The sequence below is a fragment of the Saccopteryx bilineata genome, chromosome 8 (genome assembly GCF_036850765.1).
Source record: "Saccopteryx bilineata isolate mSacBil1 chromosome 8, mSacBil1_pri_phased_curated, whole genome shotgun sequence".
Classification (NCBI taxonomy): Eukaryota; Metazoa; Chordata; class Mammalia; order Chiroptera; family Emballonuridae; genus Saccopteryx; species Saccopteryx bilineata.
In genome coordinates this window covers 55,550,389-55,575,651 of record NC_089497.1, presented here as the reverse complement: position 1 = coordinate 55,575,651, position 25,263 = coordinate 55,550,389, and the positions used below count along the sequence as shown (strand labels likewise).

At 41.9% G+C, this 25,263-nt stretch overlaps 1 protein-coding gene across 10 annotated transcripts in view; it reads left to right on the top strand.

Annotated features, from left to right (window-relative positions):
- LRCH3 (leucine rich repeats and calponin homology domain containing 3) overlaps window positions 1-25,263 on the top strand; it is a 155,193-nt gene that overhangs the window by 108,432 nt on the left and 21,498 nt on the right. For 2 of the 10 annotated variants that reach the window (XM_066240682.1, XM_066240679.1), the window contains exons 11-15: window positions 7,046-7,094; window positions 7,481-7,630; window positions 12,796-12,846; window positions 14,385-14,438; window positions 21,053-21,124. In XM_066240682.1, the coding sequence (XP_066096779.1) occupies window positions 7,046-7,094; window positions 7,481-7,630; window positions 12,796-12,846; window positions 14,385-14,438; window positions 21,053-21,124 (376 nt within the window). The remainder of the gene's footprint in view (window positions 1-7,045; window positions 7,095-7,480; window positions 7,631-12,795; window positions 12,847-14,384; window positions 14,439-21,052; window positions 21,125-25,263) is intronic. The other 8 variants (XM_066240688.1, XM_066240683.1, XM_066240680.1 and 5 more) reach the window with 7 other exon arrangements.

The following is a 25,263-nucleotide window of genomic DNA, read 5'->3' as shown; positions in this document are numbered from 1 at the left end:
ATATATTAAGAATTGTTATGTCTTCTTGATTCAGTGTCCCCTTAGCCATTATGAAATGGCCATTTTTGTCTCTGAGTACTTTTCCTGTCTTGTAGTCAGCATTATCCGATATGAGTATTGCTACACCTACTTTTTTTTGGATGTTATTTGCTTGGAGTATTGTTTTCCAGCCTTTCACTTTGAATTTGTTTTTATCCTTGTTACTTAGATGAGTTTCCTGTAGGCAGCATATAGTTGGATTTTCTTTTTTAATCCATTCTGCTACTCTGTGCCTTTTTATTGGTGAGTTTAATCCGTTTACATTTAGTGTAATTATTGATACTTGTGAGTTCCCTATTGCCATTTTATATCTTGCTTTCTGTTAGTTTTGTGTCTTGTTTGATCCTTCTCTTTCGTTTTTCTATCTTTTGTTTTTATTTGGTTGTATTCCATACATCTTTCCTCTGTTGCTATCTTTTTTATCTCATGTGCTTCTGTGGTGGTTTTTTCAATGGTGGTTACCTTTGAGTAATGAAAAGGGTCCCTACCCTGTTCATTGTAGCGAACTATTTTGTGAGTACTTTTGCACTCCTTCGTCCTTTGCTACTGTTAATCTCCATCTTCTCCCCCTCTTTCTTTTTGTTGTTGTCACAGTTTAAATTTGGTTTTATTGTGTTCTTCTTGGAGCTTTTACTTGTGGCTCTATTTTTTTTTTGTTCTTTGTATCTGATTGGAGAACCCCCTTTAATAATTCCTGGAGTGGGGGTTTTCTGATGATAAATTCCCTCATCTTTTCTGTATCTGTGAATGTTTTTATTTCTCCTTCATATTTGAAGGATAGCTTTGATGGGTATAGTATTCGTGGCTGAAAGTTCCTCTCTTTCAGGACTTTAAATATTGGGGTCCACTCTCTTCTAGCTTGTAGTTTCTGCTGAGAAATCTGATGATAATCTAATGGGCCTTCCTTTATATGTTGTATTCTTCTTTTCCCTGGCTGCCTTGAGAATTTTTTCTTTGCTGTTGGTTTGTGTCAATTTCATTATGATATGCCTTGGAGTAGGTTTGTTGGGGTTAAGAAAACTTGGAGTTCTGTTTGCTTCTTGAACTTGAGGCTTTAGTTCTTTCCACAGGCTTGGGAAGTTCTCATCTATTATTTGTTTGAGTATGTTCTCCATTCCATTTTCTCTCTCTTCTCCCTCTGATATACCTATTATTCTTATGTTATTCTTTTTGATGGAGTCAGATAATTCTTGTAGGGCTATCTCATTTTTTTTAATTTTTGAGTCTCTTTCTTCTTCTCTCTGTTGTGCCTCAAGTTGCTTGTCTTCTATTTCACTAATCCTCTCTTCTATCTGACCTGTTCTATTAGCTAAGCTTGTTACTTCGTTTTTCAGCTCGTGAATTGAGTTTTTCATCTCTGTTTGATTTGTTTTTATAGTTTCAATTTCCTTGGACATATATTCTTTGTGTTCATTGAGTTGTTTTCTGAGCTCCCTAAATTGCCTTTCTGTATTTTCTTGTATATCTCGGAGGATTTTTAGGATTTCTATCTTGAATTCTCTGTCATTTAGCTCCAAGGTTTCCAATATATTAAATTTTTTCTCCATAGATTTTTCCTCATCTAGCTGTGTTACCTCTCTTTCTTTTGTATCCATGATATTCGATTTTCTCTTCCTTAATGGCATCTGAGGGTGGTTTTGTTGATAGTATTAATGAGATTTAATAAAGAATAAAAAGTTAAAAATAATTAAAAATAATAATAAAAAAATAAAAAATCGAAAAGAGTTGTTTTTTTAAAAAAAAATTAAAAATGAAGTAAAGAAAAATAAAATAAAATAAAAATTAAAAAAAAAAGGAAATTATTCCCCCCTTCCTTTTTTCCTCTCCTCTCCTCTCCCCTCTTTCTTGAGAAAATCTTGTGGTGAACTGTGAATTATAACAAACAATGCCTGTGATGGAGGGCCTGAATTGGGGAAAAGTAATAAAGGGGCAAAAAAAAAAAAAAAGAAAAAGAAAAAGAAAAAAGAAAAAAAATAGAGCGTATGGACCCACAAAAAGCCAATAAGGAAAAAATTTGGGTCAAGAATAAAATGATTTGCCTGACCAGGCGGTGGCGCAGTGGATAGAGCGTCGGACTGGGATGCGGAAGTACCCAGGTTCGAGACCCCAGAGGTCGCGCGCGGGCTCATCTGGCTTGAGCAAAGAGCTCGCCAGCTTGGACCCAAGGTCGCTGGCTCCAGCAGGGGGTTACTCGGTCTGCTGAAGGCCCGTGGTCAAGGCACGTGTGAGAAAGCAATCAATGAACAACTAAGAAGTCGCAAGGCGCAACGAGAAACTGATGATTGATGCTTCTCATCTCTCTCTGTTTCTGTCTGTCTGTCCCTGTCTATCTCTGCCTCTAAAAAAAAAAAAAAAAAAAAAAAAAAAGAATAAAATGATTTGCTTTTAGGTGTTGGTTGTCTAAGAGTTATGATGAGAGGAATAAGAGGAAAACGGAAAAATGGGGGGACAAATTAAAAAATTACTATTGTATTTAGTGGAACAAGAACTAGATAATATGGAGAGCCAGGGATGGGAGCACTGCTAGTGAGTTAAAAAGGTGAAGTAAAAAACCCCCAAAATGCCACAAACATAAGTTTGAGTCCCAGATAAGATAATTTGTTTGTTATTGAGGTTTGAATGAGAGGAGATGTAAAGGAGAAAGGAAGAAACTAATATAGAGGGAGAAAAGAAAGAGAGAGAGAGAAAAAAAGAGGGAACCACTAAAAGAAGAAAAAAGAAAGGAGAGAGAGAGAGAGAGAGTTAAGAGTTTTGGAGTGCAACCCTCATAGAGAGAAAAGAAGAGAAGAGAAAAGATAATGGGAGATGTAACACTTATGGGTAGTGTAGTTCAAGGAGAGGAGAGAGTAAGACCGGCAGAGAGTTAATCGGCCAAATTGGAGGAGGAAAAAAAGTATCAAGAATGAAGATAAGAGAAACAAACGAACAAATATAATAAAATGGGATAGGTTATAAAGTCTGCAGATTATTCTTGATTTTGAGAGGTTATCTTCTTGCTTTTTCTTTTCTCTCCCTCTTCCTGGTCGGTGACTCTGTACCCCGGGTTCTGCCCCTTTGGCACGCTCAGGTAGAGGTTTGCAGTTGATAAGTCTCTATGGCAATGTCATGTATTGTGCTTTAGTCTCATTGGCAGTCGAGGTTCATTAGCATTTATAGGCTCTGACAGTGAGAGAGTCCGTGTTCCTGGAGCCTTTCTCCTAGTCTTTCCTTCCTCAATTAGTAGCCTGATAATCCAGCTATGGGGTTGCTGCTGCCTCTGCCTGGATAGTAAGAGGCTCAAAGAGCTGGCAACTCCCCACTCTATTTCCACTCAGCACAGGGCTCTGGGTAAGGCTCAGTCATTCAGAGCTGCTAGCATAATCAGGTGGGCTTTCTACCCACTCAAAGAGCTCTGGCTCTGCCACTCTGTCCGGTAACATAGGCGGGTGCCCACTTCCGGGGCGCTTGGAGGAAACTCTCACTCACTGTCTGCGACCAGGCTATCCGGCCAGCAGTCTCACGCTCTGAGTGAAACCCCCAACCGCAGGGAAAAGTTGCAGCGTTGGAATTGAGTCTCGCTCCGTCCCCGTGCGCGGCTTTTGCAAGGCGCTGGGGCGGCCCAAGATTCCGCTTTTGCCCACACAAAGGCCCCTGACTCTGCCCCTCTGTGCGATAACACGGGCGCGCACTGCCGAGGCACTTGGAGGAATTGCTCACTCCTTATCTGCGCGCGCAAACCAGGATATGAGGCTGTCCGCGTTTCCCTCTGAGTGAAACAGCCTCCAGCACGGAAAATCTCCACCCTTGGAATTAGTTCTCACTCCGTCCCGTGCGTGGCTTTCCCAGGGCGCTGGGGCTGCCCAGAGACTCTGCCCTCGGCCCACAGAAAGCCCTCTGACCCTGCCTCTCCGTGGGGCAACACGGGCACCCACTTCCGGGGCTTAGGAAGAAATCTTTCGCCCAGTAACTGCACGCACGCCGACCAGGAGACCAGGTAAAATGGCCGCTCCGCTTGTCTTTCTTTCTTTGGGTTTGGCGCGAGTGTTAGCTTGTATTGCCCAGGTTGCCACAGGATCAGATTTTCCTTGGCTTGGATCTCCGTGCCACAGCCTGGTTCGGCCGTTTGTGCTGCGGCGGCCTGGATCTATTCACTCCCTTTGCCCGCCTCAGTTTCTATATTCACAGTTACCAGAGAAACCCGCCCTGTTTAGGTTAGTGAGGAAGGCGGAGCATTTCTTACTCCCTATTTCCTTCGGGGTTTGGTTATATATTTAGCCAATTTTTCACTCGACCATACCTTTGGGTGTATTGCGAAGCATCTGGAGGCTCCAAGTATAGGTTTTTCTGTTTCTGGCTGAAGATCTTATTGAGTTTTGGGGGAGATTTATCGGTATTGCTTCCTACCCCGCCATTACTCTGACGTCATCTCCCCTGTACTGTTTTTAATCACAGTTGGGAGTCCACAGATGTGGAGTACCAACTTCATGCGTTGATCTATGCCATTTTGTATAAGTGACATGAGCATCTGTGGAGATTGGTATCTGCTGGGGCAGGGGATCGGAACCAGTTGCCCACCATACCTAGGGACAACTAAGTTTTAGGGATGTGAAAAGTTATACACAGATTTTTTACTGCAAGGAAGAGGGTTTGATGTTCCTAACCCCCACATTAAGTGTCAACTTATTAGGAAAACAGCTGTGTTAGGCTTGCTTGCTGGTTTACCAGCTACAAGCATTATGCTCAGTTAGTGTGTGAACATGTGGCAGTGCCATGTGTATAGTCTGTGTAAGGCTGTGGGTGCTTGTGCTCAGTGCCGATTGTGATGGTGGATTGTAGATTGCCTGCCCACTACTGTGAGGGGTCGTTTTCCTGTTTGTTTGCCTGCCGCCCTGAGAAGAGGTTTTTCCCGTCTGTTTGCTCGTCTGCTGTTGTGAGACTGTATTAGACAGTAACGGCCCAACGCTTTCCAGCTCTGCAGTTTTTCTACCATCTGCCCGAATCCAATGTGGACCTGCCTACCCTCTGCCACCAGCATTACACAACTGTATACAGCAAACACAACTGTATAACTGTTTAGTTAGATATTTGCTCAGTATCTCTGTGCCATTTCTATGTGCCAACTACATTTCTAGGTTTGAGAAATAGCTGTAAGCTTAAGTCAAAGTTCCCATCTTCCTAGAACTTATATTCAAGTGGAATTGTTATTTAGAACCTAGAAAAGCAAAACCACCTCAAAATGACTGGCAACTCTTAGGCAACCAAGACCTGTCCTAACCAAAAAAATTTATTAGCCCTTCAGTTGCAAAGACTCAAAGGAATTGAGTCAGTCTACTGTTACTTAGTACTTAGTCACCACTGAAAAGAAAGGTGCTTATTTTTTCTTCCCAGTTCTCCTTCCCTCCCTTCACCCCCTGTCTACATTGCTTCCCGTCTACCCCTCCCACACAAAGTCACTACCTGCCTGGGGTATAATAAAAATTATGGTATTTTATACTTATTTGCCAAGATGGATTAAATAAATACAAAGTTAAAACTAACAAAATTATTTTTTATATCTTTTTTTTTTACAGGGACAGAGAGAGAGTCAGAGAGAGGGATAGATAGGGACAGACAGGAACAGAGAGAGATGAGAAGCATCAATCATCAGATTTTCATTGCGACACCTTAGTTGTTCATTGATTGCATTTTCATATGTGACTTGACCGTGGGCCTTCAGCAGACCGAGTAACCCCTTGCTCAAGAGATGAGCCCGCATTCAAGCTGGCGACCTCGGGGTCTCGAACTTGGGTCCTCCGCATCCCAGTCCGACGCTCTATCCACTGCACCACCACCTGGTCAAGCTATATCATTTTTTAACACAGATTTACTTATAATCTGAATGGCATTTTAGTTCAGGAAAGATAAATAGTATCAAGCTGGGTCTTGTCAGGTTTATTTCTATTAGAACATAGAATTAAAAAACATTTGGCTAGCCTGACCAGGCGAGGATGCAGTGGATAGAGCGTCGGACTGGGATGCGGAAGACCCAGGTTCAAGACCCCAAGGTCGCCAGCTTGAGTGAGGGCTCATCTGATTTGAGCAAAAAAGCTCACCAGCTTGAGCCCAAGGTTGCTGGCTCCAGCAAGGGGTTACTCAGTCTGCTGAAGGCCCGCGGTCAAGGCACGTATGAGAAAGCAATCAATGAACAATTAAGGTGTTGCAACAGCAACGAAAAACTAATGGTTGATACTTCTCATCTCTCCATTCCTGTCTGTCTGTCCCTGTTTATCCCTCTCTCTGTCTCTGTTAAAAAAACAACAACAAACAACATATGGCTAATAATCATAGTTTAAAATTTCAGGTACTGAATGTCAGTCACTGCTGTAACATTGTTCATTTTAAAGACACAGATGAGTAACAGAGACTTGAAACTCTAAATCTAGTTCAGGAAAAAGATAAATACCAAACTGGAAGGATTAACACTGATAAAAGAGACGAGTTTTATAATTTTTTAAGCATGAAATCAGGTTTTATTATTTTCTTAAAAATAAAAACCAACAGAATCTATACTTTTGCTATTAAAATTGCTTGGTCAATTGAAGGTGGGAGTAGGAGGCTTTACAAGGACAGTACCAGGTTCTGTAGTATTCCAGATTTTTGTTGATAAATGACTATATATGAAACAATCTCCATTTATGTGTATCTTGTTTCAGTTCTGGTGGTAAAGAAAATATTGTACTGTAAAGAAATCATGCTGTTTGAAAAGTGTCTCAAGTAATTGTATCATCAGCCCTAGTTGATCACAGACAGTTGTTAGCTGTCTGGCTTGATCAGTGATATCATGTGAAACATGAGTTGGAGACATTAGGTGTCCCTGTAGCTTAATTTAATGACTTGGGCTCAAGTTTACAAAATTTATTTAGTCTTTCAGTGCTGACTAGACAGTTTGCCTATTGATGAACAGAAAGCTGCACTAACAATGAAGTTTCACTGGTCTTTTATATACCTGTTTCTCTTATCAAGGCATCTTTTTTCTTTTCTGGATCAGGGTTCCAGCTGAGCCATCTTTCTCGTCACCACCACCAAGTCACAATCAGGTAAAAAAAGTTTTGTTTTAGCTTTGACCTTTTTTTTTTTTTAACTACGATGGTTTTCTTTTTTTTATAATACTTGAATAAACTATTAATTGCCAGATTTCTGTATATTTCCCTACCTCTCTCCTCAGTCATGCAGTTAATATAACACATACACCTGATACTCGCCAACAGTGTTTTTAGACACCGGACAGAAAATAAATCTTTACCCACATGATGGTTTTATAGTACATAAAAGAACAGAGTTCAGAAATGAGAAAAAGTCAGCAATAAACACATTTTAAAAAGTGCTAAGTGACTGCAAAGTAACAGCTGGGTCAGTAGCAGTTCCCTATATTGTTAAGCTGATCTTTGTCCCACTTGCATGTGCAAACCGCCTTGTGTTTCAGCTGTCACAGACAGACTTAGAACTGCATCGGAGAAGGGAGCCACTGGTGGAGCGCACTCGGAGGGAGGCACAGCTCGCTGCCCTCCAGTATGAGCAGGAGAAAATAAGGACCAAGCAGATTCAGAGAGATGCTGTCCTGGACTTTGTTAAGGTGAATCCTTTGAATTCGTTTAGTGACACTCCTAGGGAGGTAGATGAGGTTAAAGGGCAATAAATGGTGATGGAAGGAGACGGGACTTGACGTGGTGAACACACAGTACACTGTACAGATGATGTACAGTGTGTCCGTAAAGTCATGGTGCACTTTTGACTGGTCACAGGAAAGCAACAAAAGACGATAGAAATGTGAAATCTGCACCAAATAAAAGGAAAGCCCTCCCAGTTTCTGTAGGATGATGTGGTAGCATGTGCGCACGCGGAGATGATGATGTAACACTGTGTATAAAGCGGAGCAGCCCACGGCCATGCCAATCAAGATGTGGACGGTACAGAGGAAAGTTCAGTGTGTTCTGTGGCTCGCTAAATTCGAATCCGTGACCAAAGTGCAACATGAATATTGGCGCGTTTATAATGAAGCGCCACCACATAGGAATAACATTACTCAGTGGGATAAGCAGTTGAAGGAAACCGGCAGTTTGGTGGAGAAACCCCGTTCTGGTAGGCTATCAGTCAGTGACGAGTCTGTAGAGGCTATACGGGATAGCTACCTAAGGAGCCCTAAAAAAATCTGTGCGTGAGCCTGACCTGTGGTGGCGCAGTGGATAAAGCGTCGACCTGGAAATGCTGAGGTCGCCGGTTCGAAACCCTGGGCTTGCCTGGTCAAGGCACATAGGGAGTTGATGCTTCCAGCTCCTCCCCGCCTTCTCTCTCTCTGTCTCTCCTCTCTCTCTCTGTCTCTGTCTCTCCCTACCCTCTCTAAAATGAATTAAAAAAAAAAGCACCTCTTACCTAAGAGTGTGCCTAAAAAAAAAAAAAAAAAAAAAAATCTGTGCGTGAGCCCACATCGAAACTGCACTGAATGGATATGAAACTGGGAGAGTTTTCCTTTTATTTGGTGCAGAGTTCACATTTCTATTGTCTTTTGTTGCTTTCCTGTGACCGGTCAAAAGTGCACCATGACTTTACAGACACACTGTATTATAAAATTGTACACCTGAAACCTGTATAATTTTTTAACCATTGTCATCCTAATAAATACAATTTAAAAAAAATTTTAATGATATCCCTCAAGTTTCTTAGAAATGCTTATTTATTTTGCAGAGGCTGTCAGTTTTTATTGTCTTAATTAAAATGTCAGCTTTTTTTCTCCTCATTGAGGGAATCTTGAGTAAATAGTGTCAGTGTCTGCTACTTCTGATTTTATTAATTGTTGTCATGTAGGTAGGCCTGAAGGCAATTTGAAGTGATGACCTTTCTCTTAGGACAGTAGTCTCTTCCTCTTAATTAGTAATCACTTTACTGTCCACCTGCCATTTCCTTGATCTCTAGTGCATTAATAAAGATCAGTAATATTATAAAAGTGAAGTGAAAGTGTTATGCAATTATAAACTGTTATCTAACCTGTAACTTCCTCACATCTACTGAATACCAAAAATTTGTGAGACTCATGGGCTGATTTAGAGTCATCTTTGATTCTTCCTTTTCTGTTGTCTCCATACCTACTCAGTTAACTCCTGTTAATACTTCTTTCTTTCTTTCTTTTTTTTTTTTTTTTTTTAACATTTTATAGCCTCTATAGTTGCTTCTAAATCTTGTTCTCTTTTTTTTTTTGGCCTGTATTGCTTCAGTCTTTCTGTTCTAAAATCACCTTGGAATTTTTTATTCATAAATACATAATTATTTGTATGTTTGTTTGATATCTGACTCTCTCATTAATCTGTAAATTCCATGAAGACAGAGTCATGTCCGTCTTACTTATTCACTGCTATATCCCTAGATCTTAGCAATTCTTAACCAATAGTAAAGCTCAGTAGATGTTTGTTAAATGAATGATTGAATGAATGAATCACCTGTGTCCTCCAAATGCTTTCTTTCTCTCCTGTGTTTAAGTCTAGCCAAAGACCATCTTCTTTAAGTACCAAATACATGAGGCCCTGGGCAGGTAGTTCAGTTGGTTAGAGCATCATCCTGATATACCATTTTAAGGTTGCAGCTTCAACCCCTGGTCAGGGCACATAGAACAATCAATCAATGACTGCATAAATAAGTGGAACAACAAAATTATTCTGCTCCTCTCGCCCCTCCCCTTCTCCCCTATCCCCTTCTTTTTCAATCCCCTTCACCCCCTCTCTTCCCTTTTTCCTTCTTCCCCTCTCTCTCCCCTCTCTGCTTTTTCTCTCTTGAAAATCAATCAATAAATATATATTTTTTAAGAATCAGACACATGATAAATTTTTTTATTTCCAAATTATCCACCTGTGGTGGTGATGGCTCTCTGATGCTGAGAGAGCGTGATAGTTTACCTGAGGTTAAATAATCAGTATTTGGCAGAGCAAGGATTCTTATCAAGACAGGCTGAATAGAAAATGGAAATAAGGTTGATGGGAAAGAAACGGTTGCTTAAAAAAAAAGACAAGCTGACTCCAAACCTTACTCAGTGACCACAGTGCTATACTGACTCTGCGTAAATAATAATGGCTAGCTCATACTATGTCCTAAGTGCTGTTCTATGCATTTTATATAAATTAACTCATTTAGCTTGCCTTCTGAAGAAGTACATAGCCAGTAAAACATAATCACATTATAGACAGTCTTGATTAAATGTCAAATTAGAGTTTGATCTTGATCTGTTGTGCAGAAGAGAATAATTTTAAGTTCTTAAGCAGAAGAAAAACATGAGGGGAAGGATAAGTCTGAAAAACTAATATGTTGGTGTTGAATATGTTAGAAAGAGACTAAGAAAGAGGAAACTGCAATGGAGAATAATTGCAATAATTAGACTAGGGCAGGGGTCGGGAACCTATGGCTCGTGAGCCAGATGTGGCTCTTTTGATGGCTGCATCTGGCTTGCAGACAAATCTTTAATGAAAATAATAATAACGTTAAAAATATAAAACATTCTCATGTATTACAATCCATTCATTTCCTACTGCTCATGTTCATGGTTGCAGTTGGCTGGAGCCAATCACAGCTGTCCTCCAGGACAACACCAAATTTTTATTGGGTAATGCTTAACGTACATGGGTCGTTGTATGGTTCTCATGGAATTGCATTTTTAAATATATGGCGTTCATGGCTCTCTCAGCCAAAAAGGTTCCCGACCCCTGGACTAGCGTGTAAATAAAGGCATCATACTAGATGATTTCTGAGATTTACTGAGGAGAAGCAGTGTTGCATAGTAGGAAGAGCTTAGAGTGAGAATACCTGAATTTGAATTCAGATTGACTTTTGAAAAGTTACTGAACCAGCCTGACCAGGCGGTGGCACAGTGGGTAGAGTGTCGGACTGGGATGTGGAGGACCCAGGTTTGAGACCCTGAGGTCACCAACTTGAGCATGGGCTCATCTGATTTGAGCAAGTCTCACTAGTTTGAGCCTAAGGTCACTGGCTCGATCAAGGGGTTACTCGGTCTGCTGTAGCCCCCCCCCCTCCAACCCCTGACAAGGCACATAAGAAAAATCAATCAATGAACAACTAAGGAGCCACAATGAAGAATTGATGTTTCTCATCTCTCCCTTCCTCTCTGTCTGTCCCTATCTGTTCCTCTCTCTGACTCTCTCTGTCTCTGCCTCAAAAAAAAATAAAAATTTTTAAAAAAGTTACTGAACCATTCTGTATCTTTTTGTGTAATTTAACTGTCAAATATTAAATATTTCAGAATTATTACAGATACATCTAATACCTTTTCTGGTATGGTGACTGGTGCTCACCCTACCACCACAGTGGATTTTAAAAATTATAAAAGAAATTTCAGGAGAAGCAAGCATCATTATGTCTTGTATATACATAGACGTGTAGTGAATGCTGTAAATCATTGAAGACAGGTGGGGTGGGAAGTCGCAAAGCAAGGTTTTGAGGCTTAAAAAATGTTTTTGTTTTTAAGATTTTATTTATTGATTTTAGAGAGTATAGAGAGTGAAAGGCTGAGGGAGGAGTGGGAAGCATCAGCTTACAGTTGCTTCTCATATGTGCCTTGACCAGGTAAGCAAGGGTTTTTGAACCAGTGACCTTAGCATTCCAGATCTACACTTACCAACTGCACCACCACAGGTCAGGCAAAAATGTATTTAATAGGAGTCTAGCATTGTGGATTTGGAGTCAGAAGACATAGGTACAAATCTCAGTTATGCTGCTTATCAACTTTGCAACCTTGTGTGTATCACATAACCTCAATTTTCTCATCTTTAAATGATTATGTTTATTTCATGGAGTAAGAAGAAGAATCACTTGAGATACTGTATATAAGAACACATCATAAATTAGTGACTATACAGATGTTATAATACTGTTATTTGACATAATAACAAATTAGCAAATTGGGGAAAAGAGCCAATTGGTTTGGAAAATTGTGAGTTTTTGGATGTGTTGAACACAGGGTGAGAGTCGAGTGTCCAAGTAGTTTTTTCCCAGGCAGTTGAAGTGCAAGTGTGAAATCTGGCTGATAGATGAGAACTAAAGCTGTTAGCATTAGAGTGATATTTGAAGCCATTGGAGAAAGAGAATGATGTCATTGAGAGAATATATAATAAGAAATCAATATTATGTGAATGTGTTTGTTTGCATGTATATATAAAAATGTTTTTAAATTTTCTACTTATAGATGCTTTTAGACATGAAAATACTATTTGTCATTTTATTGACTTTCTCATTCCAATTGTAAGCTATTTAAAGGAAAGAAAAATAACTTCTAATCTTGAAAAATGTTATACACAAGAAATACAGAGACCCTGGCTGGTTGGCTCACTACATAGAGCATCAGCCTGGCATATGGACATACTGGGTTCAATTTCCAATCAGGACACACAAGAGAAGCAACCATCTGTTCTCTCCCACTCCCTCACCCCCTTCTCCAACACTTCCCCTCCCATAGCCAGTGGCTCTACTAGTTCGAGCATCGGGCCCAGCATTGAGGATAGCTCAGTTGGTCTGAGCGCATCAGGTGCAGGTGCAAAAACTAGCTTGGTTGATTTGAGCATCGGCCCCAGACAGAGGTTGCGGGGTGGATCCCAATCAGGGCACATGCAGGAATCTGTCTCACTATCTCCCTTCCTCTCACTTAAAAAAAATGATACAGAAATTTTAGTAAATAGACTTTATCATTTGGAGTGTGTCAAATTCTAATCAACTTCCTTTTTTGGGGGGATCTGGGGTCTGTAGCAAAAAGCATCACACAGTCCACAGAAACAACACGCCTCCTTAGATGGCGAGGTAAGCCTTTATAATCACCTTTACTTGGGAATTTTTTATTGCGAAGGGAATGAAACGTTTGGCATGTGATTATTATGTGTTTTCAGTGATCAAATTATTGCCATTTTCTCTTCTCACAAATGTTATTTATTGGGGGGAAGAAGACACAGGCCAGGGAGTTTATCAGAATCTATAGATCAGGGTTTATTTAAACCATACACATCAAAAATTTTTTAAAAACTATGGCCTGACCAGGCAGTGGCGCAGTGGGTAGAGTGTCGGACTGGGATGCGGAGGACCCAGGTTCGAGACTCTGAGGTCACCAGCTTGAGCGCGGGCTCATCTGGTTTGAGCAAAGCTCACCAGCTTGTACCCAAGGTTGCTGGCTTGAGCAAAAGGTTACTCGGTCTGCTGAAGGCCCACGGTCAAGGCACATGTGAGAAAGCAATCAATGAACAACTAGGTGTTGCAATGAAAAACTGATGATTGATGCTTCTCATCTCTCTTCGTTCCTGTCTTTCTATCCCTGTATGTCCCTCTCTCTGTCTCTGTAAAAAAATAAATAAAAATAAATGAAACTGTACCTGTATCTGGAGAGTCGTTCTTTTCCTGCCGACCCCCACCAGAGGTATCATCTTTCTCATCCATTTTGAAGCATATCATGTGGTGAGAGGTAGTCCTGAAGGGGTATCTGGCAAAGCTGAGTAGTGTCAGTATTAAACAGAAAGACTCAATTTTCAACTTCATTGCTCATTTCCTAAGTGTGTATGTTATTGACCATACTTGTATACATTAATTAATGCATTCTTCCTTTTTTACCCCACATCTCCTTCTTGATGAGCATTCTGGGGACTTTATTATCTAAAAATTAAAGCTTCTCACCTGGCCTGTGGTGGTGCAGTGGATAAAGTGTCAACCTGGAATGCTGAGGTCACCAGTTCGAAACCCCCACCTTGCCCGGTCAAGGCATATATGAGAAGCAACTACTATGAGTTAATGCTTCCTGCTCCTCCCCACCCCACCCCCTCTCTCTCCTCTCTTCTCTTTAAAAAACTCAATAAATAAAATCTTTTAAAAAATAAATTATAAATAAAAATATTAAGTCTTCTCAGGAAAATAGCTTTTAAAATTTCCAGGTACACTATTGTTTTGTCTGAGAAAGGTAATAAAGTGATGCCTAGACTAGAAATCATGACTCTTCAGTTTTTATTTGTCACTGGCTCACTAGATGACAAATTCCTTATGTTATTGCTTCTATACTTCAGCTTTCTCTTCTGTGAACAAAGAATAATTAATCCCTGTTCCCGCTTTGCTTTAGGAAGTTTTTAGGCAGTAAGATCATATTTGAAGTTGTTTAAGCTCTTTGGACAAAAATCATTACTCAGAACCAACTTATTAGCTATTATGGTATATGAATTCCAAATGATAATGTATGTGGTCCTGTATGTTAGCATCTTCACAAGTATGTCTTAATATGTCTCTTTGCTTGTGTATTTGTGAAATGTCACGTGTGTGCACAGTTTGTTTTTGACATTGCTTCATTTTCTCCACCTCTCCAGTGTTTCTTCCCATCCAGAAGGTCTCAGCACACTGATGATAGTGCCTTGTTAGTGGTAAGAGCCTTGCACAAAATAGAGTTTTAAATTGCTGTGTCTCAAAATTGGAAAATACCTATTACATTTTTCATTCAGAAATGATATATCATGAAACATGATGGGCGTCATTACTAAATGCTTCGCAAAATAGCTAGAACTGTTTTCCTATATTACTATTCATGATGTACCTAGTGGGTCCAGTGGTCTGCAGCTAAAATATCTTTGTTAATGTTTTCAAAAGTAAAACATTTGCATTGAGAACCATGTTGGCTTTGTATACATGTTAGGAGTTTTTTAATTGTCATTTCTAATTCCAGGAGCACTTATTTTATTAATCACCTGTGAGTTAAATGGTTTTTTTTTTTTACTCTATGATGCTAATTATACACCTGTGTATTTGGCATCTTATGTTGTCATCTGTTTTAAGCTACTGAAAATCCCAAACTTTAAAAAATTGCTTACATCTCTGGCCCTGGCCAGTGGCTCAGTAGATAGAGTGTCAGCCCAGCGTATGAATATCACAGTTTTGATTCCTGGGCAGGACACACAGGAAAGGCAACCATCTGCTTCTCCCTGCTCCCTTTTTCTTTCCCTTCTCTCCATCTTCCTCTCCCATAGCCAGTGGCTTGATTGGTTTGAACATGGCCCTAGGAGCTAAGGATATCTCTGTTCGAGCACATCAGTCTCAGGTGATAAAAATAGCTCGATACTCGAGCATCAGCCTCAGATGGGGTTGCCAGGTAGATCCTGGTCTGGGCGCATATGGGAGTGCCACAATATCTCCTTTCCTCTTCCCTTAAAAGTAAAAAGAATGCTTATATCTCAAAATTATCCCTTCATGCTCATTTTTAAACTCAGGGAAACATTAACTTGGAATGTTATCTACTGACCATTTTTACCACTGGTATAGTCTTATTGACTATTTCATCAACTGAAAATCAGTATAACATGAGAACTTTATTGAAAATTTTACTTTTATCAACCTTGAAAAATAATTCTAACCATTTATTTAATTGCTTTTCCCATCATGTTTTATGTTACTTTTTTCACAGTAGTATTGAAAACTAGCAGTTCAAAAGTCTGCTGCCCATTTTGGCTGCTGTCTTATGTGCTAGTAACTGCCATCATCATGCATACTAGTACATGAACTGCATTCTTCAACATGAGATTCCTATTATGTAAACTTCCATTTTCTATTCAAATTTCTGTGTGTTCTGCAATCCTCATTTTAAGATGGATAAAACACATTTTAACTGGGCAGTCTTATAGATAAATATAATCACCAACTGTTGGAGTTTTACAGGAAGTTAATTGGCATGAGAAGCAACTAATCATTTAAATTAATGCAGAAAAATATTGAGAGCCTGTGATGATTCAAACACTGTACCAGGATGATCTCATTTACTCCTCACAGCAGCCTTAAGGTTTAGCTTATTTTACAAATGATTGCTGAGGCATAGAATGTCTTGTCCAGGCCCTGGCCAGTTGGCTCAGCGGTAGAACGTTGGCCTGGCGTGCGGGGGACCCGGGTTCGATTCCCGGCCAGGGCACATAGGAGAAGCACCCATTTGCTTCTCCACCCCCCCCCCTTCCTCTCTGTCTCTCTCTTCCCCTCCCGCAGCCAAGGCTCCATTGGAGCAGAGATGGCCCGGGCGCTGGGGATGGCTCCTTGGCCTCTGCCCCAGGTGCTAGAGTGGCTCTGGTCGTGGCAGAGCGATGCCCCGGAGGGGCAGAGCATCACCCCCTGGTGGGCAGAGCATCGCCCCTGGTGGGCGTGCCAGGTGGATCCTGGTCGGGCACATGCGGGAGTCTGTCTGTCTCTCCTCATTTCCAGCTTCAGAAAAATACAAAAAAAAAAAAAAGAATGTCTTGTCCAGAATGTGACTTGTCCAAGGTCACATAGCTAGTAAGTGCCATGCTGAGTTTAAATCTCGATCTGGGTGACTTGAGAACCTGTGTTAAGCACCATGCTATATTGCCTCCTATACTATAATTGAAAACAATGTAGGAAACCAAAATGAGGTTTAATAACACATATAGTAAGTGATATATATCTGAGTGCCCAGACTTTTTGTCAAGGAAAAAGTGGAATTTGAAAAAGAACAAAATCCCTTTAGCATGAAATTTGAAATGGGCTTCAGCCATTTCAAAACACATACATTTGAGTTTTAGTTATCAGTATTCATGTCTCACCTAAATTAGATGGCCTTTACTCTTTCCGCCCACCATCTTGGAGCTGCTGGGAACAGGACTTCTGTAACAACAAGTATGAAAGTGTTTATGCTGAGATGAAACTGAATTCTATCTAGGCAAGAGATGTGCTTATGTGTACAAGGCAAGAACAACACAGTGACTCCTGGTGGCAAACCAAACCAAACCAGAATAATCTGGAGAAAGGTAACTCGTGATCATTGCAACAGTGGTTTGTGCTGAATTCCAAAGCAACCTTCCTGTTAAGGCCACTGGACACAGAATCCGTGTAATGCTGTATGCGTCTAGGCTTTAAACTTACTGAAAAGCAAATAAATAAAATGGATTTGTTCTCTTAAGAAATAAAAAAAGGCAGGGGCCATGTCTCGCATATTTTTGTATGCCAGATAGTGTCCAACACTGCAAAAATCATGTTTTAAATCCTAGCTTCGATCTTCCTAAAACTACTCTACAGTGCCTTCATATGGGAAAAAAATGAAGTCCATATTTCTTAACATGGTCTTTTAGATCCTTAGAATTAAATGTGAGCTTCCTAGCATGGCCTATAAGCTCTGCATATTCTGGCTACCGTCTGTCTCATCTCTGACCATCTTCATGACCAGCAGTTTTTTTGTTTGTTTGTTTGTTTGTTTTTTGTTTGTTTTTTGTTTTGTTTTTCATTTTTCTGAAGCTGGAAACAGGGAGAGACAGTCAGACAGACTCCCGCATGCGCCCGACCGGGATCCACCCGGCATGCCCACCAGGGGGTGACGCTCTGCCCACCAGGGAACGATGCTCTGCCCATCCTGGGCGTCGCCATGTTGCGACCAGAGCCACTCTAGCGCCTGGGGGAGAGGCCACAGAGCCATCCCCAGCGCCCTGGCCATGTTTGCTCCAATGGAGCCTTGGCTGCGGGAGGGGAAGAGAGAGACAGAGAGGAAAGCGCGGCGGAGGAGCGGAGAAGCAAATGGGCGCTTCTCCTGTGTGCCCTGGCCGGGAATCGAACCCGGGTCCTCCGCACGCTAGGCCGACGCTCTACCGCTGAGCCAACCGGCCAGGGCATGACCAGCAGTTTTTAGCTTTTCAAATCTGGCAAACCCTTTGCCTACCTAGGACCTTTGCAGATGCTGTTCCCTCTGCGTGGAAAGCCTCTCCCTCCCAGCAAATACCCCTTTGTTAATTTCTACTCAATCTGGTATCAGCTCAAATGTCACACCTTTAAAAATGGCTTTTCTGTAACTCTCCACTCCCAAATCAAGGTTAGGTCTCTGTTGGCAATTTTTTTTCATAGTGCTTTTAGGTAGGAGTTTATTATTTTATATCTCTCCTTTATTAGACTACTAGACTGTACACTTTGTGGGCCCTGAGATAGTCTCTGTTGCATTTATTATGTATACTCAGTCCCTGTCATAGTTCCTAGGATATATTAGGTACTCAGTAAATATTTCCTGAATCAACCCATAAATGCTGTGCATCTAATAATGCTCATTAAATTGTTTCATAATGAGAAGTTATGATATAGCAAGGTAAATGTTAAATTTAACTTAACTTGAAATACAGAATTTGAAATAAGTATTAATAATATTTAATATTAGTTATACTAGTCTATCTTAAGGCAGAAAAAAAAGGAAGTAATGGCCTGAGCTGTGGTGACGCAGTGGATAAAGTGTCGACCTGGAACCCTGAAGTTGCTGCTTTGAAACCCCAGGCTTGCCCAGTCAAGGAACATATGGGAGATGATGCTTCCTGCTCCTCCCCTGCTCTTTCTCTCTATCTCTAAAATGAATAAATTTTTAAAAAATGAAGAAGTGTACCAAAAAACAAGTACATTATTTTTTTCTGCCTTAAGATAATGTTGCTTTGGGGCCTGGCCAGTTGGCACAGTGGTGGAGTGTCGGCCTGGCATGGGGAAGTTTCAGGTTTGATTCCTGGCCCAGGGCACACAGGAGAAGTGCCCATCTGCTTCTCCACCCTTCCTCCCTCTCCTTTCTCTCTGTCTCTCTCTTCCCCTCCGCAGCCAAGTCTCCATTGGAGCAAAGTTGGCTCAGGGCGCTGAGGATAGCTCCATGGCCTCCGCCTCAGGTGCTAGAATGGCTCCAGTCCTGAGGCCATTTATCCACCCCCGCTGCACTTCCTGAAGGGGCACCTCTTTCATTGGTGGTCAGTGAGACCACCAATGTGCTCCTGGAGTACTGTATGTGGCAGTGCTGCAAAGCACGGCGTCGCTCACGTACAGTACTACTTCCGGTGACGCAGGATGCAGCGTCACGGCTCCGGAAGCATGTCATATCACTTGTTATGGCTAGCAGTGAAAAATATGGAACCGGACATTGACCATCTTATTAGCCAAAAGCAGGCCCATAGTTCCCATTGAAATACTGGTCAATTTGTTGATTTAAATTTACTTGTTCTTTAATTTAAACATTGTATTCTCGTTTTGTTTTCTTTAAAATATGTGCAGTGTGCATAGGGATTTGTTCATAGTTTTTTTTAGTCCGGCCCTCCAACTGTCTGAGGGAGAGTGAACTGGCCCTCTGTGTAAAAAGTTTGGGGACCCCTGCAATAGAACAACGCCCCAGATGGGCAAAAGCATCACCCCCTAGTGGGCTTGCTGGGTAGACCCTAGTCCAGCGTGTGCGGGAGTCTGTCTCTCTGCCTCCCCACTTCTCACTTGAGAAAAATACAAAAAATGAAAAGATAATATTACACTGTATGTTATGTGATTTCGGGGGTAGGGAGATTTGCTATCTCTCAACTGTCATTAAAAATAGTTGTATTTAGGCCCTGGCCGGTTGGCTCAGCAGTAGAGCGTCGACCTGGCGTACGGGGGACCCGGGTTCGATTTCCGGCCAGGGCACACAAGAGAAGCGCCCATTTGCTTCTCCACCCCCCCCTTCCTCTCTGTCTCTCTCTTCCCCTCCTGCAGCCAAGGCTCCATTGGAGCAAAGATGGCCCGGGCGCTGGGGATGGCTCCGTGGCCTCTGCCCCAGGCGCTAGAGTGGCTCTGGTCTCCGCAGAGCGACGCCCCGGAGGGGCAGAGCATCGCCCCTGGTGGGCGTGCCGGGTGGATCCCGGTCAGGCACATGCAGGAGTCTGTCTGACTATCTCTCGCCGTTTCCAGCTTCAGAAAAATAAAAAAATAAAAAAAATTAAAAAAAATTAGTTGTATTTAGCCTGACCTGGAGGTGGCACAGTGGATAGAGCATCGGACTGGGATGTAGAGGACCCAGGTTCAAGACCCCGAGGTCACCAGCTTGAGCGCGGGCTCATCTGGTGTGAGCAAAAAGCTCACCAGTTTGGACCCAAGGTCACTGACTTGAGCAAGAGGTTACTCGGTCTGATGAAGGCCCACGGTCAAGGCACATATAAGAAAGCAATGAACAACTAAGATGTCGCAACAAAAAAATTGATTAATGCTTCTCATCTCTCTGTTCCTGCCTGTCTGTCCCTATCTATCCCTCTCTCTGACTCTAGCTCTGTCTCTGAAAATAAATAAATAAATAAATAAATAAATAAATAAATAAAATAGTTGTGTTTATTAACTGCCTACACACCTTTTTTTCTGAACATCATATATGTTCATGTTCATCTACTTCATGATTCAGATGTTTGTGATACTAATTTAAATTTCTTAAAATTTAACTAATAAAGCCTTTAATGTTTTTAAGCTGTTGGCATTTTGTTGTTTTAATAGATACAATTGTGTCCAACACCCTTTGTCAAAGTCCTGTCTTCTCTGATTCCCGTTCTCCATCAAAAGAAAATACTGTCATGTTTTGAGCAGCTTTTATCTGTAATCAAAATTGTATACAGTAAATACTAATACTGTCTCTAATATAGCGAACTAGTTGTATGTAGCTTGGTGAATGGATAAAGGATTTAGAAAAAGAGGAAAATTGTACTTAATATCTTATTGGACATTTGGACTTTCTCAGGCAGAATGAAATGCTGGTTCACCCTTAAGGTGTGATGCAGACTTCTCGTATCCTGTCTTCTCACATTAGCGCTATTAAATTATAATATATCTGATTTGGATTAATACTGAAAACAATATTACTCTTCTCTTCTTCATGCTGGTTCTGCTCAGTTAAAATGAACTTGATACTCATAGTTTCAAGCCTACTTTACTTTAAAAATAAAAGATGTCCTCAGTTTTATTTCTCAATAGAATTGTTTTTTAATCATGCCTTTCATTGCTTGATGTGGTATGAGGTATTGAATTAGTTTGAATTATACAGGTGGAAAACATTTATAAATTGTGGGGTTCCCCCCAGATATTGGTTTCTTCACTACCAATATCTTAGGAAGCCATTTGAAAGTTTGTCAGTGACCTTTTCTTTTCTAATTTTACTGACCAGATCTGCTTGCCTGCCTGCCTGCCAGCCTGACATTTTGCTAACTTAATCCTGCTTTCTATTTCTTCTCTTTCTCTTGAAATTTAGTCGCTGTCAGGGTTGAATCAAGTGGACTGTGCTGCTCCCCTGCTTCATTCTTCTGCCTTCACTCCTGTTAAGGTATCTTTTGTTACTGTAACTCTCCAGGAAATTAGGGGAGGGTGTGTTAGCAGAGGTCTTTTCCATGGATTGGTCTAACAGTAAGCAATCTGAATCTAGAGTTGCTGAAATGTACTTTAAGCGCATAAAACTACTTGAGTTCAACACTCATTTCACTTGAATTTTTTTTTAAAGTTTTATCATGTCAGAATGTCATAAAGCCTGTGTTAATTCTTTATATTCAGATTCTGATTGAAATGTCATTCTCATTTTCTTATTAGTGGTTATTTTGTCATGAGTTATTCTTTTCTTTTTGGCTAATATATAATATCAAATTTACTTTAATGTCTAATGTATGTGCAAAACAATTTGTGTTCCAGTCCCCGAAGTTGTTACTGCCAAAACCCTCTATAGTCAGGGTGAATAAGCTATGGGCCTAGATGTCTGTTTTGGTCAAGTTTTACTGGTACATAGCCACTCCTGTTTGCTTATGTATTGTCTGTGGCTGCTTTTCTGTTTAGCAGCAGAGTTGCAATAGTTGTGACAGATTATATGGCCTGGAAGAATAAGAACCTGTAGTATATTCATTTTTTAAGACCTTTAGGGATAGTAATTCTATATTTGCTATCGTGTGATACATAAATGATTAATCATCCTCATTGTCAAGAAGACCTCCTTTTTTTTTTTTTTTTTACAGGGACAGATTGAGGGATAGACAGGGACAGACATACAGAAACAGAGAGAGATGAGAAGCATCAATCATTAGTTTTTCGTTGCGTATTGTGACACCTTAGTTGTTCATTGATTGCTTTCTCATATGTGCCTTGACCGCGGGTCTTCAGCAGACTGAGTAACCCCTTGCTCGAGCCAGCGACCTTGGGTCCAAGCTGGTGAGCTTTTGCTCAAACCAGATGAGCCCGCGCTCAAGCTGGAGACCTCGGGGTCTCGAATCTGGGTCCTCTGCATCCCAGTCCGACGCTCTATCCACTGCACCACTGCCTGGTCAGGCGACCTTCTCCTTTTCTAACTTCTCTCTGTCCTCCTATGATTTTTTTTTTTTTTTTTTTTTTTTTTACAGAGGCAGAGATAGACAGGGACAGACAGACGGGAACGGAGAGAGATGCGAAGCATCAATCATTAGTTTTTCATTGTGCGTTGCAACTTCTTAGTTGTTCATTGATTGCTTTCTCTCATGTGCCTTGACCGTGGGCCTTCAGCAGACTGAGTAACCCCTTGCTGGAGCCAGCAACCTTGGGTCCAAGCTGGTGAGCTTTTTGCTCAAGCCAGATGAGCCCGCGCTCAAGCTGGTGAGCTCGGGGTCTCAAACCTGGGTCCTTCCGCATCCTAGTCTGATGCTCTATCCACTGTACCACCACCTGGTCAGGCTGTCCTCCTGTGATTTACACTTCTTCTTTACAGAGTGGAGATTGTCTAGTAAATAGCAATCTTTATATTTGAAAACTATTATGATGCCATCCTTGTCTTCTCCCTAAATGAACTGATCCTTTTACATGCCTGTATGGCCAGAGGCCACCGCTGTCGTTGCCTTACACATGCAGGTTCTCATTGAATTCAGGCAGGCGGTAAAGAAACAGTGGAGCCAAAAAATGGTGGGCCATTCCTTATACAAGTCTCGCACCTATGGATGAACAAACACACAGGGTTCCCAAAGCCCTGACACATTCTCCAGTTCCACAACCAGGAGAATCTTCTCTGGTTTCTCCTAGAATCACAGGCCCACCAGTCTCAGTAGGGCTCCCAAAACCCCTCAGCTCTGGTTCCCCATCTGCACACCTTCTCTTTCCCTGCCAATATGGCTGCTTCTTCAGCACTCTGCATTCTCTCTGCTCTCACTCTGCAAACATGGCTTCTTTCTGCCTCTTCGCCTTCTTCTCTTCTCTTTTCAAAACTTTCTGAGGCAATAACCTCTCCTCCAACAAACATTAGCAAAACAATGACCCTTCCCAAGCAGGAAGGTAATTTTGTAACTTCAGAAACCACATATACCAGGCACTGCCTAGCCCCAATGCAAACTATAAGCAAACATAAAAATTATTATTATTTTTTTTTGTATTTTTCTGAAGCTAGAAACGGGGAGAGACAGTCAGACAGACTCCCGCATGCGCCCGACCGGGATCCACCCGGCACGCCCACCAGGGGGCGACGCTCTGCCCCTCCGGGGCGTCGCTCTGCGGAGACCAGAGCCACTCTAGCGCCTGGGGCAGAGGCCAAGGAGCCATCCCCAGCGCGCCCGGGCCATCTTTGCTCCAATGGAGCCTCGGCTGCTGGAGGGGAAGAGAGAGACAGAGAGGAAGGAGAGGGGGAGGGGTGGAGAAGCAGATGGGCGCTTTTCCTGTGTACCCTGGCCGGGAATCGAACCGGGGACTTCTGCATGCCAGACCGATGCTCTACCACTGAGCCAATGGGCCAGGGCCAAAAATCATATTTTATAAACTTATTTGACCAACAATGCCTTTCCCAGCCTGGCAATATTTAGGAGCTTTTACAAGTTTTCTGCTTTCCATTTTGGCCCCACAGTCCCCAACTACAAATATCTTTCTCCTTAGAGCTGGCCCAGTGTTGAGCATAAAGCAGGGGTTTTTCACGTGTCTTACTGAGCATTAGGTTGGTTTTTTCCATTTTGATATTGATTTTGCTTGGTATCTACTATTCTCTTATGTTTAGTTCTACTCCTAAGTGATAATTTGGGCATCTTGTATGTTTGTTTTCCAAAATACTTTTGCTTTTTGCTCTGTTTTATCAGAGTACTTTCAAATTCTTACATCATGTCTTTCTAAATGCTGACCCCAGCTTTAAAACATCTGTAAGCCTGTTAACCTTTTTTTCTGATGTTATAGGTACATGAATGACTCATGAGAAAACTTAATTCTCTTCTGTGTTAACTCTTTGCTAGCCTTTCTCAGCTAGGTTCCTTATTTGAACAGCAACACAGAAAACTATTTGAAACTGGCCTGTGGAGGTGTAATGGACAGAACTTTGACCTGGAATGCTGAGGTCGCCAGTTCAAAACCCTGGGCTTTCCCAGTCAAGGCACATAGACAACCAATGAACAACTAAAGTGAGGCAACTATGGGCTGATTCTTCTCATTCCCCACCCCTCTCTTTCTTCTCTCTGTAAAATCAATAAAATCTTTTAGGCCCTGCCAGTTAGCTCAGTGGTAGAGTGTTGGCCTGGCGTGCAGGAGTCCCGGGTTCGATTCCCGGCCAGGGCACACAGGAGAAGCGCCCATCTGCTTCTCCACCCCTCCCCCTCTCCTTCCTCTCTGCTTCTCTCTTCCCCTCCCGCAGCCAAGGCTCCATTGGAGCAAAGTTGGCCCGGGCGCTGAGGATGGCTCCCTGGCTTCTGCCTCAGGCACTAGAATGGCCCTGGTTGCAACAGAGCAACACCCCAGATGGGCAGAGCATCACCCCCTGATGGGCATGCCAAGTGGATCCCGGTCGGGCACATGCGGGAGTCTGTCTGCCTCCCCGTTTCCAACTTCAGAAAAATACAAAAAAAAATAATACACAAAAAAATCTTTTAAAAAATAAAAAGAGCCCTGGCCAGTTGACTCAGCTGTGGAGCATCAGCCTGGAATGTGGAAGTCCTGGGTTCAATTCCCAGCTGGGGCACACAGGAGAAGTGCCCATCTGCTTCTCCACCCTTTCCCCTCTCCTTCCTCTCTATCTCTCTCTTCCCCTCCCACAGCCAAGGCTCCATTGGAGCAAAGTTGGCTCAGGTGCTGAGGATGGCTCCATGGCCTCTGCCTCGGGCATTAGAATGGCTCTGGTTGCAATGGAGCAACAGACAATGGGCAGATGATCACCCCCTGGTGGGCATGCCGGGTGGATCCCAGTCGGGTGCATGTGGGAGTCTGTCTGACTGCCTCCCTGCTTCTAACTTCGGAAAAATACCCCCAAAAAATTATTTGAGGAACTGTTTTCAGAATTCTCTCAAAGAAAGTATATAACTAGTACCATTCTAGTTGTAGAGGAGAGAAATTAATTCATTATACTCAATAACTTAGGGCATTGGGACTTATTCTACCAAGGACCATAGTTGAAAAAAGCCAGATGTAAGTATGTCAAAAAATTGTGTGATAAATCTAACTTTATGAAAGACCTGGAGCACTGTCATTGATTAATTGAAAAAGATTTTA